At 50.3% G+C, this 14,781-nt stretch overlaps 1 protein-coding gene across 1 annotated transcript in view; it reads right to left on the bottom strand.

The window, feature by feature from the left end:
• Window positions 1-14,781, bottom strand: part of LOC147727224 (annexin A1-like) — a 109,999-nt gene that overhangs the window by 52,567 nt on the left and 42,651 nt on the right. Inside the window, exon 4 of the mRNA XM_086961274.1 lies at window positions 3,881-3,975. Coding sequence (XP_086817400.1) covers window positions 3,881-3,975 — 95 coding nt within the window. The remainder of the gene's footprint in view (window positions 1-3,880; window positions 3,976-14,781) is intronic.

The following is a 14,781-nucleotide window of genomic DNA, read 5'->3' as shown; positions in this document are numbered from 1 at the left end:
GCATGTGCTTCAGAAGGCACAGCTTCTAAACAGTTTTGGGTTTGCCTCTTTCGGTTCGGTCTGAAAATCATGCACAAGTTCCAAGAAATATCTTGTTAAATGAATGCAATTTAGAAAGCGCAGGCACATAAAACCAGGCGCTCAGCTCATCATAAAATTACCCCTATAGCTCTGGGCTGGTCTCATTAAAAGCGGTGTTAGCTAAGCGAAGAGCAGTGACCCTCTTCTCCTGTGAGATGTCTAAAGTTCATACACATTACTCAGACACTCTGAATTAATGTAGGAAATGCAGACAGAGCAGAGATGATCTCACTCCCCTTCTCACTGGTTTGAGTAAAGTTCATGCACAAACTGACATCCGAACTGTATACACACACACCACATGCAAAACAGATGCTCGACTGCACTGAGCCAGCAGAGCTCTTCATAATGTGCCTCCTTACCGGAGAGAATGATGGAGAAAACGCATGTGACTAGATCTACAGAAACAAAGCCTACCGAGCATGGTTGCTGCAGGCTTGCTTCGAAGATTTCAAATCTTCGCCCAGGGAACGTTGCAAGAGTTTACATAGGAGCAGGAGACCTGCCCCTCACACTGCAAGGCCCAACCTATGCAAAGCAGAGGTACTCACCGGTCAGGAGAGATGGTATTGTCAGAGCAGTAGACATGGTCTCTGGTCTTGGGCAAGTGGTCGACCAGGTTATGCTCCAGCAGCCCCCAGGCCTAAGGACATTTGTGTATCCATGTGACCTCATTGATGCACAAGGACAAACACACATTTCAATTCCACCCACCTGCATCGCTCTGGTGGTGAACTTTAACCAACCTGCTGCTGTTTATGGCTGAGCACTGCTGTGAGAACTCCTAAACAATCCCTTCTAATCCTCTTTGCCTCTCACACAACATCTGTCGGACATGGAGTGAATCACTCATTTGATACTTTTTGCCCCATACCAACGATCTGTAACCATTTGACTGGCTGGTCAGATCCGTTTGGGGAGAGTAAGAGCTGCACAGGCCATGAGGCAGACCACTACCCAGACACTGCCTTTGACAAGCCTCCCACCTCCAGTACTGTGCAGACATCTGGATCATAGGCTGTAGCTCGGGGTTAATTTTATTGGTCTTTATAAAAAGGAGTCTCCAATGTACCTCTGCTTTGTTTGTTGGGCAAATGCGAAACGCCATCTTTTTTTACCTTCTGCAATATTTATGGCCCCAAGCAGCCTGTAAAAGAATGCTGGTGGTGAAAATGGAAGAACCTGCTAAACATCACTGGGAGAAGGAAAGTATAGCAGCAATGGATTCCCATGAAACAGTCTGGCTTGGCGAGCAATGTCACAGCAGCAGCAATCCAGGAGGCCACAAAAAGTCTTCCAACATACACAATTTCTACTTTCATGTTTGTGAGCATCTGTGTCAGAATTGTAATAGTAGGAAGATAAGGCTTGGTTTTTGTAAAATCACTAATTTGCTGGAAGCCTGTAGGTAACTGTATATAAAACAAAATGCACAGAACTCAAAGGAAAAATAAATGCAACTTAAAGTCATCCAGGGGGAAGCATATTTTTCTGGTAGCATAGGTGATCGCATTAACCAACTGAACTCTTCTATCTATGGGTGTACTACTCGGACAATCCCGGATTTGAATGCCAGTCGATGTGCTGCGGAAATAGTGCTGGATATTTATAACGCGAATGGGTTCAAGCAGGCAACAGAAAGCAGTGAACTAAGTAATTAGTTTATGTATTACACAGAATAAGATAGGTTGCACACAGGCTATTGCAACATGTGCAAAAGAAATGTGTATTAATAGTCCTTTGTGTTTTTATTAACGGGCTGATGGTGCATAGTGCAAACGTTTATTGTTTCCTTTAAAATGGAAAAAAATCCAGATTGTATTAATTAAAACTTCTACTGGCTCCAAAGCAGACTTCAGATTTGCCAAATAACCGATTGCAAATATTTACATTTCTTTCTGGGTGCAGGCACCCTGGACAGAAGGCTATTTAATCTTTAGCTGAATCTCCTTTACCTCACTTCATGGTAAAAGTCACTTCACACCTTTTAAACCTGTGGCAACACAAACGTTCAGGAACAGTTGTTTTTCCAAACAGAATGTCTGGGAACTGTTAAGTTTAAATTGATAAAGCATGGGAGGGATTAGACTTCAACATTAAAACAGATCTGCGTTCAATGTTACTCGTTCCACAGGACGAGATCACAACAGCCATTCCATGCAATGGTTTGTGGAAATGGCCTTCTCTTGCCATGTCCAGACTGGATGGGACAACATCCGGACAGGTCTCCCAGAATCACGTGGGGCTTTGCGCACGCGGTTCAGTACACGGCCACCAGGTGGAGTATATAGCACTCACCACGGTGATCACATTACCTCACTTCAAAGGCTTCTTCACAAGCCCCATATCGAGCCCTTGTGTTCGTCCTACGGATTACCTGGCGCACAAAGCTACGTAGACGCTCAAGTACCCGTCTTGACGCACTACACGAGAACTGACAATCTGCCGCCAGCGCCAAGTAGAACAGAACAAGTGACAGGGCACTGGCGAGGGAAACCATTATGGACAAGTGAAAAATGGGTGTGTGTGCGTCGGTGGGTGTGGGGAAGGGCGGGGTGAAATGAGTTTTCAGCTTTGGATGCATCCGTGGGGAACTAAGTATGCAGACAGATGCATGGCCCAAAAAATAGTACCTCAATTACAGGAAAACAAGAAACTAACAGGCGCGTGCTACCAGTAAAAAGTACTCTGGAGAAGGTGGCTCAAAATAGTTTGTTTACATACTTCTGCCATAAACAATGCTTTTCATGCAGATAGATTGCCTGCTTTGCGGCAGATTACCTTATAGTAATAAAAAAAATGCTCCAGGCCGGGCTGCAATCCAGAACCTCGGGCACTCCCTACTTAAGAGGACCACTCCTCTCCAGCTGCACAATACGAGCCTGTGAATCCACGGCACTCCCCACTAGGCAGCTCTCCAAGGGCAGGCCTCTCCCTCCCAGTCAGACATGAAGGGAATTCAAATAATGTTGCTACCGCCCATGCACGCCCGCACACGGCTCTGCCACCATCGAGCGCCCTTGGTTAAGTTATAGGTGCGGTGCGCACAACCGGGGAACAGAGGCGCTGAAACAGCAGCTAAAGGGGGTTGGGCCGTTCGGTGGCTGTAGCAGATCCGATGGATAAATGGTGCTTGGCTGGGCACTGCCTCACTTTTAATTAACAATTTTAACATTTTCTGGGGAGAGGTGGAGGCGGTCAGGGAAAGAGAATTGGTATGCATAGGAAGCAACCACGGCGAAACAAAATACATCCTGAAGCCCAGAGTGGGCCCAATGTGCAGACCCCTCTATTGCTGCCTGCAACAGCTGTTTATCGACACATTAACTACTTCTTGAAGTATGCCCCATTGATGCAGATTTCTCTTTGGATACTGGTTTTACCAGAAGGGGTTTAAAGATCACTGCTTAGAGCCAATTATGTCCCTTTAAGCAGTATAATCGTTTATTGACAAGCTATGGCACCTGCATCCCGTACTTTGCTTTGTGTTTAGGAGGCCCGTTTCAAGCTTCATAAAACCAGATGGTCCATCAATAGGAACAACAATCCCTCCCGCTTACCGATCACTACTTTAGCCCATCACCGCCCCGAGGCACACAGACTGAACTGCATTCCACAAAGGAGAGCTCGAGTGCGGGTATGGACTTACGTGTCCACGGAACAGCGCAAATACAGGCAAAATACATGGCGGGAGCCTTTTTGGTGGGGGCGCAAACATTGGATCACCCATTTATAGAGAACAAGAGTATGCTTTCAATAACGTTACATTTTAAAGGGGAAATCCAAGCCATCCACTTACCTTTCCAGTGGCTTGCTGGTATGCAGCTTTAATCTGTTGCCGCTCTTCGTTGTTTCTCTTCGTCAAGACATCAGTGATGGTTGCTTCATCAACACCTGAAGAAAGTGTATAAAAACATTTGGGAAGTAAATGAGGTAAATCGTGTTATGGGTAAGCACATCTTTGCAACAGCCTATAATTTAAACAGCTATGAATACATTTATATTTCAAGGTCCAGTTTTGCCAAGTAGTGTACTACAGTGGTTCTGTAGCGATAAGATCACTCGGTGGTGTTATTTGTGTAGATTTCAACCTGTTCCGAGACCAAACCTATATCCCTCACCCCCCCCCCAACACTGCGTAGTATTCCTTCTAATATCTCTGTGGACACTCTGTGCAGGTTTTGAGTACTGCATAGTTGGATGGCAGGTGACCAGAAGAATAAGGCTTCAGTGTAGCTGGATTATTTGCCTTCTGCACCTTCATGAGGAGTTTCCCAAGCACCTTCATCTAATAGTGAAAAGAAATCTCAAAGTCCCAGAAAAGGACGCAATATTAGGTAAATGGGCGAGACTGGCTGTTGGCATCATAGGACAGGGGCACAACTGCTCGTATGTGCATAAGAAAGTCTGATGGCACAGGTCTGAAATGGTGCTCCAGCCGCAGTCCAACTGTGTGGAGATGCAATCAACCAGTGCTAGTTGGAGTACTAGGATGCCAACTGAGCTAAGGACATAGAACTAGTTGAACTAGGGGTCAGTCACGGAGACAGGAAGAGTTCTCCAACTTTAAGACAGTAGATTCATGGAAAGGGCTAATGCAAGAGTATTTTCCTGGGCACCTAGCTTTGATCTATTCTTATTGCACAAAAGAAATGGGGGTGGTTGCTACGAGCATTGTTCCCGGTCTGCCCTGCACAGCTCATCAGAAAAGGAGACTAATATTGGAGAGCCTGGACGACTTACTGGATTAAGGAGCTTGGGAATCGAAGGTGTGGCAATGCTATAAGACCTTCCATGCCAGGTGAGGAAACATTTACCTGAACAGGAGCTGCCACCATGAGCCTGCAGCTTCACCTGTTTTCACCTTTCTACTACTGCAAGAGAGCATGGAGGCAAAGGGAGATGTCAAGCGCATGCAATCGAATGTGGCGCAAGAGCGGGGAGGAGGGTTTTGTCTGAAAGAATTGCAAAAGGTGTTTGAGTCTCTCTGCATGTCTCACATAACAACTGCCCGGGGTTTACCAATAACGTGAATAGACCTTACACCTCCCCTGCCAGAGTTTTGTCCCTGTGCTTGAATGATGCAACATTGCACATGTGGTGCTCTGTGCTGTACCTGTTCAGCAGATCTTTGGAAAGCTTGCCCTAGAGCGGATTAGACGGATCTGTTCAGCCTAATTTAAAGTGGACCTACTGCTGCCCATGAGGAACCTGATCAACGTCAAAGGAAATGGTCCACCATTTGCTATACTGTACCCGATTTGCGTGGTTCGAGACAAACCCCAAGTACATTACGTCAATGCTTATGCATAGGTCAATGGAATAGAAGCTTGGATTTGAACTAATCATACAATACTTAATCCTTTATTGTTTTACACTTTTACAATATTGATGCCTTGTTAGAATTTAATTGTTACATGTTGACATTTCGAAGCTATAAAAATAGGCTACATGAGAGGCAAAGCAGCGAAGTTCCAGGTATAGAAATTGACGATTTTATCAGTTTGTTCAAAGGTTGTATTGCCGGTACCCGGATAAAAAGGTTATAAGGAATTATTCTGTTTATTAGATCTTCCTATTTCACAGACTATTTCTCCAGTTGACATTTTACTTTTTGCACGTCTATTTCAGACAAAAAAAAGGTGCAGATTTAACAAACAGTTTCTCCAACCTAGAGTCTTGGAATGTGGCTTGGATGCAAAAGAGAACTTGCCATTAGTTCATCTGGTTACCACAAGGGTGCGTGTCCAGCGGGCTTAGGTCCACTTCACTGGTAAATACATATTTAGTTATTTTTACTTCACTGAAGGTTCACATTCTTCCTTACGAGCCTGTCTAAAGGTTAATATATTCCTAAACAAGCCTTGTACAATTCACTAGTGTTGCAGCCCCATTTCCTTGAGAACAATGCTTGGCCAATCAAAAGCACCTCTCAAGTGCTTATGTTCAGTGTGCTGGGTTACACATGGGACAACACCACGGGGCAGCCTGAGGAATCATGCGCATGCCACTAGCATCTTACTCGGTCCTGGTTTGGTAGAAAGTAGAAGCCAGCAAGGAGTTCACAAATACCCAATTTTCAGCAGAACTTGTGATAGACTTCCATGGTTAAGAAATGCATAGTCCCCTTGGGTCAGAATCAGCATCATTCTCCATGGCATGAGCGTGCAGATCTACAATAACTGGCATCTCCCATGCAGGGTCTATAGCTCTTCAATAATATGTTTGGATGACAACAGGTATCGTTTACTTGAGCTTCTTACATAGTACTACTTTACACAGGGGGGCGGGAGGAATATGTGCTTTACAGGGACGGTTGGAAATGAGGAAAGTGTCCCAGCTGTAGATTCAACTGTAAGCAAACTAACAATCGTAACTTCGAAACCGGAGCAGAGAGAGATTAAGTCGGCAAGAGATGGGTAAAGAATAGTTGACAATTGAGGGGTGAGGCAGGTCAAGAGGAAACCAACATGGGTGCTAGTCTTTCCTCATTGGATTGAGATGACAAGGGAATTATACAGCTGAGTCTTAAAAGTAGGCATTTAGTTTTTTTTCTAAGAAAACAGCTAATATTTTGACATCTTAGATCTTCGGGGGAAAAGTTAGGTAATCATGGGGCGGCCCCAGAGAAGGACGGTGAAGTGGCAGAGTTATTGTTGAATATTTGGTCTCAAAAACCGGTTTCCTTACTTCGGAGACATTTTAGGGACGGGAGGAGTGTAGATAAGATGGTAGTTGTAGCATTATGATTTGTAAGTGAGGCATGCAATAGTCTTGGATTAATTTACTACTTCTGGTGGCTAAAGCAGCTCCCACAAGAGTGGTGTTATGCCATCAAATGTTTGCAGACCCATAGTCGGTCCTTCAGCCCAGTAAAGCAGGTCTTTTATAGGCACCAAGTAGTTTTAAGGAGTTTCCCGGAGTAAAGAGTTTCTGAAGTCTTCGTTAAAAATGACTAAAGTTTTGAGGATAAGCGATTCTGATTTAGTAGGAGTTTAAAGTCACATCAAAGTGAACGTCATAGCACTAGCACGTTACCATTCAATAAATGTGTGGTGTTATGGAGAGATCTGGGTCCCATCTAAAAATAGAGATTTCAATTAATTTAGATGAAAAACAGCCGTTTCAGTCTTTCAATGTAGCAAGTGTTTACTTTAAATTGGCCTCAAATTGAGCTGCTATAGTATTATGGTATTTGAAATACTGCATCCTTCACGGTCTCCAGGAGAATGCAAGTAAACAATACAATATATGTTAACTGTCTAAACACAAACAGTAACTTTGTAAAAAAAAATGGATATTAGAATTTTATTTTGCAATATATATTATATACATACCAAGATCAGAGGTCATGTGCATTTGATAGAGTTGGGGGGCGTGGCTTGGACGCCGATCGGGATGGCGGCGTGAGCGCGCAGCTCCGCGCGGAATCCCGCTAATTCTCCTGTTTTTCGGGACCCTAGGCGACCCGGAGACGACGTTCCTGCCCTCTGAAGTGTATGGGGACAGCTGGACGTACTCGGAGAGTCGCTGGGGGACTGCTGGCCCCGAGGAGATCGAGGAAGAGGCGGCCGAGGTGTAGTCCGGGGTGTGAAGAAAATGGCGGCGGGGAGGTCGGACGGTCCCGAACTTCAGCCCTGAGTCCGGCTGTCGCCAAGCAGCGAGGGACCCTACACCCGACTGCCCGACGCGCTGGGACTGGCGGCGCGATGCCCTGAGACCGGGGGACGTTGCCCGATTCACCCAGGAGATCAGGGGTTCTCGTCGGCCACCGCCCTAAGACTCATCCTCCCCCCACAGGCCCAGTGGGGGTGACGGAACGGAGCTCGTCCGCCTGGTCATTGCTCCTGAGACCATTGGCGGGGACATAGCACTGCCCGGTGCCCGGTGGCCGGCACGGACCCACGGGTGTACCCGTAGTACGGGTGGCCGGACTTGTGACGCAGCGCCCTGACATGGCGGCGATCGGAGGGCCGATGCCCGGGAGCCGCGAGGGGGGCTCGGCGACACCGACCCGGCTGAGTGAGAGTCCCTCCCCGGAGCTTGACCAGGAACAGCGGCTGAACCGGCGCTTGGATGCCATCCTTGAGGCGATCACCTCCACTAAGGAGGCATTGCACAATGACATTGCCCAAGTGGCCACGGGCCTGGGGCTGCTACGCGCGGATCACGCGAAGCTGGCGGATCGGGTCAAGGATCATGACCAACTGTTGCTGGACCTGAAGCCATCGGTGGTGACCGCGGCGCACAAGATCACGGACATTTTGGCCCGACTGGACACTCTAGAGCGGAGGGCGGAGGATGCCGAAGGCCGCAATAGGCGGAACAACGTGCGGGTCGTAGGCCTGCCGGAACGGATTGAGGGGGGGGATGCGGTGGCCTACATGGAGAACTGGTTCCGCACTGTGGTGGCGCCGGAGGGGCTTACTCCATTTTTCACTCTGGAGCGAGCTCACCGGGTGCCCGCTCGCCCGCCGGGGCTTGGCCGCCCCCCCCGACCGATGGTGGTGCGGCTCCTCCACTATAAGGACCGAGACCTCCTCATCCAGCGGGCCAGGATGTCGGGCCCTTATGAGATGGAGAACAGCAAGGTAACGATCTTTCCGGATTATACGCAGGCGGTCCAGAAGGACAGGGCATCGTTCCTTGCTGTGAAGAAGGAGTTCAGGGAGGAAGGCATCCAATACTCCTTGCTCTACCCGGCCAAGCTGCGGATTATCATGGATGGCACCACACACTTTTTCCAGACTCCGGACGAAGTCTGGCAATGGCTTGAGTCGTACAGAGCGGGGACGGACAGGACGCACCAAAGTCGGCGAGACCAGCCCAAGCAGCCCCGGGTGCGGCAGTCACAACGCATCAGGTCCCGCAACAGGCGCCAGCGGGAGAAACGGGAGGCTCAAATGGCGGCGGAGAAGAGGGATGCACTCGCGGCGACGGCGGCCATAACAGGGTCGCAACAGAACAGTGAACGGGCCGAAACGGACTCGGGAGGAGAAGGCAGCAGAACAGGAGAGGAACTTTCGGAGGCGGAGAGCCAGAAGGGGCCGAAAGTGACCCCACAGACTTCGGATGATATTTTCTGCGGCTGAGATAGACTTGGGGCTAGACCGGGACTTCATGGTAGGGTGATATCCTGTTGCTGGAGGGCGGGTTGCCGGGTGGGGGAGCTGAGTGTTTCGGAGGGGATGAAGGGCGGGACGCGGGCTCCGCTAGCTGGGGTCGGCGGCGACTCACCCCCCCTAGGCCCTTAAGGTCGACTGTGGTGGAGACCACAGGGTAAGTGTGCGAGGAGTTGGATCAAGGTTTGGATGGGGGCGGCCATTGGGTTCGTGTGCTCTGTCCTGGGGAGTGGGGTTTGGGGAAAGTTTCAGTTTTGGGATTGTTTGGGGGGGGCAACTGCATAGGGGGGGTCATGGACCGTTGTTGTTTGATTCGGACTGTACGGAACTGGAATGGGGACATTACCTAATTTGAAATGCCTAACGTGGAATGTCCGGGGGCTGCGGACTATGGTGAAACGTCACAAAGTACATGCATACCTGGTACGCAGGGGGGTTCAGATAGCTATGCTCCAGGAGACTCATCTCACCAAAAAAGAGTGCGCTGCCTTGCAGAAAAGATGGCGGGGCCAGGTCTTTGGCACCACTTACTCAGCGTATGCCAGGGGGGTCTTGATCTGGGTGAGGGCGGGGATACCCTTTCAAGTGCTGAATCAGGTGATAGATCCGGATGGCAGGTTTGTAGCGGTGGAGGGGAGATTGTATGGACGGGATGTGGTTTTCTGTTGTGTTTATGCACCGAACACTGACCAAGGCCGATACTTTGATGGCCTCTCGGGGTCCTTGGCCTCTTTCCTGGCGGGTCCGATAGTGCTAGGGGGGGACTTCAACTCGATTACGGATGTGGCGCTGGATAGGTCCCATCCCCCTAGTAGACTCTCCTGTGCGCAGGCTGGCCGCGCACAGGAAGGACTGGCAAGAACGATGGGGGTTGCTGGATGTCTGGAGGGAGAGGCACAGGGGAACAAGGGATTACTCCTTTTATTCCGCTCTCCATGATTTACATGTCAGGATCGATTCGGTGCTTTGCGGGAGCTCCCTAGCCCCATTGATTACCCATGCTGAGTACCTTGCTAGGACTATATCCGATCATAACCCCCTGTTGGTGCATATTCAGTGGCAGAGGGAGCGCTCAGTAATACCAACATGGCGGCTTCGGCCGGAGACGCTAGAGGATTCTGTGTTCGACGATGCGGTCCGGCAGGGCATTGATAGTTATTTCGGTGTGAATGACGGAACGGCGACGAGTAGATCTACTGAATGGGATGCAATGAAAGTGGTAGTGAGAGGGGTGTGCTTGGGCAGGTTCTCGAATGCTCAAACGACTGTGCTGAATGACTTAATGAAAGCGGAGGAAACTTTGAGGGACTTGGAGCGCCGCAGGCCAACTAGGCCAGGTCTACAGGCCCAGTTATTGGAGGCGAAGGAAGTGGTAGCCGCGGAGACGGAACGCTTGAGATGTTATGACTATAGGCAGTACATTATCAGGGCACACGCAGAAAGGGACAAGGTGGGTACCCTCTTGGCCAGACTAGCTAGCCCGGAACTTAGGGGTTGCCCGATCCTCAGCATTACTAATGCGCAGGGAGAGATGGTGTACTCCCAGGCAGCTGTATTGGACCGCTTCAGGGGATATTATGAGGACTTGTACCGGAGTCAGTTGGGAGTGGGGGTTCAGGACATCGTGGAGTACCTGGGGGAGAGGCCGCTTCCGGTCCTGGACGAGGACGACGCGAAGGACCTGGGTAGCCCGATCACACTTACGGAAATTCGAGTAGCTATCAAACATATGGCCCGTAACAAGACGCCCGGGGTGGACGGACTGCCAATCGAGTTCTATCAGCACTATGTGGACGCTCTGGCGCCCAGGCTGCTGGTGGTGTATACAGAGGCCTTCGAGAAGGGGGCATTGCCTGGCTCCATGCGGGAGGCCTTGATAGTACCACTTCTCAAGCCTGGTCGGGATGCCGCGGACGTGAGGTCTTATCGCCCGCTGTCCATGCTGACGGTGGACTATAAGATCCTGAGTCGCATCCTAGCCACTAGACTGGCCCCGCACATGACGGGCCTGGTGCACAGGGATCAGGCCGGGTTTATACCCACGAGGAGCACGGCGATGAATATCCGCCGCCTGGTGGGAATAATGGACGCCATCTTGGATGGGGAGGGAGCGCCGGCGGTTCTGTCCGTGGATATCGAGAAGGCCTTCGATAGTTTGGAATGGCCTTTCTTGGATGGAGTGCTGGAGCGGTTTGGCATGGGCGACGGGTTTCGAAGGTGGACGAGAGTCTTGTATAACTCGGCGACGGCGAGAGTTCGATTGGGCGGCCTGGTATCTGCCGCGTACCCAGTGGGCAGGGGAACACGACAGGGATGCTCTCTCTCCCCTCTGTTGTTTGCCCTGGCGATGGAACCCTTGGTGGTCCATGCGAGGTCAGGCGACCGATACGCGGGAATAGCGAGTGATGGGCAATGGCATTATATATCGCTCTATGCGGATGACCTGCTCCTGTACCTAGCTGACACCTCGGGGGCACTGGTTGGAGCGATGGATCTGCTGTCCGAGTTCGGCCGGCTGTCGGGCCTTAAGGTCAACTGGGCAAAGACCTGCGTGTTTCCGCTGAGAGCGGGATCGCCAGCCCCTAGCAGCGACTTGGGTGTGGCATGGGAACCCTCTTGCATCACCTACTTGGGTGTCCGCATTTACCACTCGGCTGCTGACCTTTTGGAGGGTAACATTGGCCGTTGTGTCCGGTCACTGCGGGGTAGCTTGTCTTTCTGGTCGACCCTCCCGCTGACAGTCCTGGGCAGGATAGCATTGTTGAAAATGGTGGCGCTCCCACGCTTCCTTTATTATTTCCGAACGCTACCTGTCTGGATTCCCCAGGGGGTGTTTAGGGAACTGCGGTCAATGATTACTGGCTTTCTGTGGGGGCACGGCCGTCGCAGAATAGCCCTGAGCACGCTACTTCGCCCCAAGCTGGAGGGGGGCATGGCCGTGCCCGACTTTGAGCTGTATTATTTAGCGGCGCAGTTGCAGGTCCTTACGCAGAACGTAGCTAGGGTGTTCCGGGGGCCGGAGGAAGACCGGGGTCGGGGGATACAGCGCCACGTGCTGTCATACATCATCTTGCAGCAACGGCTCGAGTTACGGGCCCTCACCATGGAGGAGCGGACGCTCCGGCTGTGCTGGCAGAGGAGCCTTCGGAGGGCGAGGGCACCGCGGCCTTATGCCCCGGAGATCCCGATCGGGATGTTGACGGCTTTGCCGCACGGAGGAGATTGGTCCCCGTTGTTGGATTGGGAGGAAGCGGGGTTGCAGGTGGTAGGTGACTTGTACATAGATGGGGCGTTGGCGCCGTTCGACGTGCTCCGGGACCAGTTCGGACTGCCTGAGGGGGGCTTCCTCCTACACGCGGCTGTAGTGGCTGCCATGCAAAAGCACTGGAAAGAGGGGCTCCTGGAACCCGCGACGACTATGGCGTGCCAATATGTGGTGATGGCGGCTGGTACATTCAAGGCTGTGACGTGCCTCCATAATAGGATGCTGAACGAAGGGCTGGAACCACTCCATGGGCTCAAGGCTAAATGGGAGGGGAGCGTTGGCCGGCCCATACCGGATACGGCATGGGGCCATATCCTGCGACGCACGTGGAAGGGCACCAGGAACGCGCGCTTTCAGCAGGTCCATTTCTATGTGCTCCATAGGGCCTATTTAACTCCAGAGAAACTACAGCGGCACTTTCGGGTGCCGGATGCCTGTTGCCCCCGGTGTTCGTCCCTTGGGGCGGACATGGACCACTTGTTTTGGGGGTGTCCACAACTGGGAACCTATTGGGCGGAGGTAGGGGGACTCCTGAATGAAGTGACTGACAGGGAGGTAGAATTCGACATGGCGGCGTGTCTATTGCTCTGGTTCCCGCATACTAAGCACACCAAGGTGACAAGTAAATTCATAGATCTGGGTCTGATATTGGCTCAAAGGGAAATATCGTGGCACTGGAAGGCCAGGGGTGGTCCCTCACTGCGTAGATGGAAGAATGAGTTGCTGCGATGGTCTGACTGCGAGAGCGTGCTCCGGATGAGGCAAGCAGTGAAGTTGGGGAATGAGAAGGCTCTGGATGCGGCGCGTGCATGGGAGTTAGTGGTACAGGCTCTGCGTGATGCTTTGGTTGAGGATGAGGACGGCGAGGACTAAGCCGCTGGACACCGCGGGGCGAACACAGAAGTATGCAACTACGCACTGTAGTGGAACCATCCAGTTCAATAGGGCGAAGTACACACCTTAGCAGTTGCCAGGGGGGGGGGGCTTTGGGGGGGGTTAGTTGCAGGGGGGTTTGGGGAGGGCCGGAAGCCATTGGAGGGTTGCTGGTTGAGGCCTTGGAACCACTGGGACAGAGGGTATTGAGTGGCGGGCAGACTGATTGGGTGGGACGGCCTGGCACGAAGGCCCGAATAGCTTAGAGCAGGCCCCGACAGGGGCAATCACGTTGATTTCCACGGAGATGGCTGACGGGAATGTTGTTGCGGGTGGGGGGGTAAAAGCAGATACATGAAACGACCTTCCGCCAGGGTCCCAATGGGACGTACACTGTGTTGTGTTCCTCTCGAGTGATTTGATATGCCGCCCGGCCTCCGGGATGCGGGCTGAATGGCTGTGTACAACTGTGAACTGTCATTGGACGGGGGGAGCCCACAAGTGCACTGGCTGTTTAATTTTATCCTGTGGTTTATAACTCTGCAATAAAAATATAATTTAAAAAAAAATGTGCATTTGATAGAGTTGGTTGTCTATTCAGGACATCTTCCCTTTGGTGGCAAGTACATGTATGGCAGTGTCCTACAAAGTGTCTGGAATGGAAGCACCCAGTGTAGGGCTTTGTAGGCTATGTTGCGTCTGCTTAACCAGATAGGCAGGTTACTTTACAATCAAAGAAGGAGTCATTGCAACCACAGACCACAAAAATGTCTTATGCGCCCATAGTGTATAATGACTGTACAGTTAATAATCAGTAAACTGAATTTACATTTATTATTTTTCATTATTAATTTAAATCCAAACTGACATTTATTTATAAAACTACTTTGAATTAATGTAAAACATAATTTATTCTTTTCCGTTATAATTTATGTTCCTCAAAAAAATGTCTGGTGTGGTATAAACCACACAGAAAGATGCAACCACCACAATGTATGTAGCCAAGTTCAGATGAAATTGTTGGAGGAAGAAGTACTTCCAAGTTTTGAAGCCTGTTAAGCAGGCATTCCAGTTGATGTACACCTTGTAATTGAACATTTCGCGAGCTAAGGTATGTTGCAGTCATGCCAGAGACACGTTGCCGCACTCTGTGCTTCTTGAGTATGCATCTAATGTGAGATCCAAGAGCTAGCACACCGTGCCATTAACCACATTCTTCAATTGCACTAAACCTACTCGATAGACAAGAACTTCATTTCACTTTGATAAACAACTGGATTTCTAGTTTAGGAGAAAATGCTCTGCTCAGGATTATGGTTGGTATGTTTTTGCATATACCCAATGGCAGCACAAACGTAATTGCTGAGTCAAAGTATATCAATATGTTGTATAGAACACATGAAAGTAAGATCATAGAATCTCACTGTCTAGAGTGAACCT

Source organism: Lissotriton vulgaris, chromosome 3_1 (assembly GCF_964263255.1).
Source record: "Lissotriton vulgaris chromosome 3_1, aLisVul1.2, whole genome shotgun sequence".
Taxonomy (NCBI): Eukaryota; Metazoa; Chordata; class Amphibia; order Caudata; family Salamandridae; genus Lissotriton; species Lissotriton vulgaris.
The sequence above is the reverse complement of the archived record's forward strand: the minus strand, read 5'-3'. Positions and strand labels throughout refer to the sequence as shown.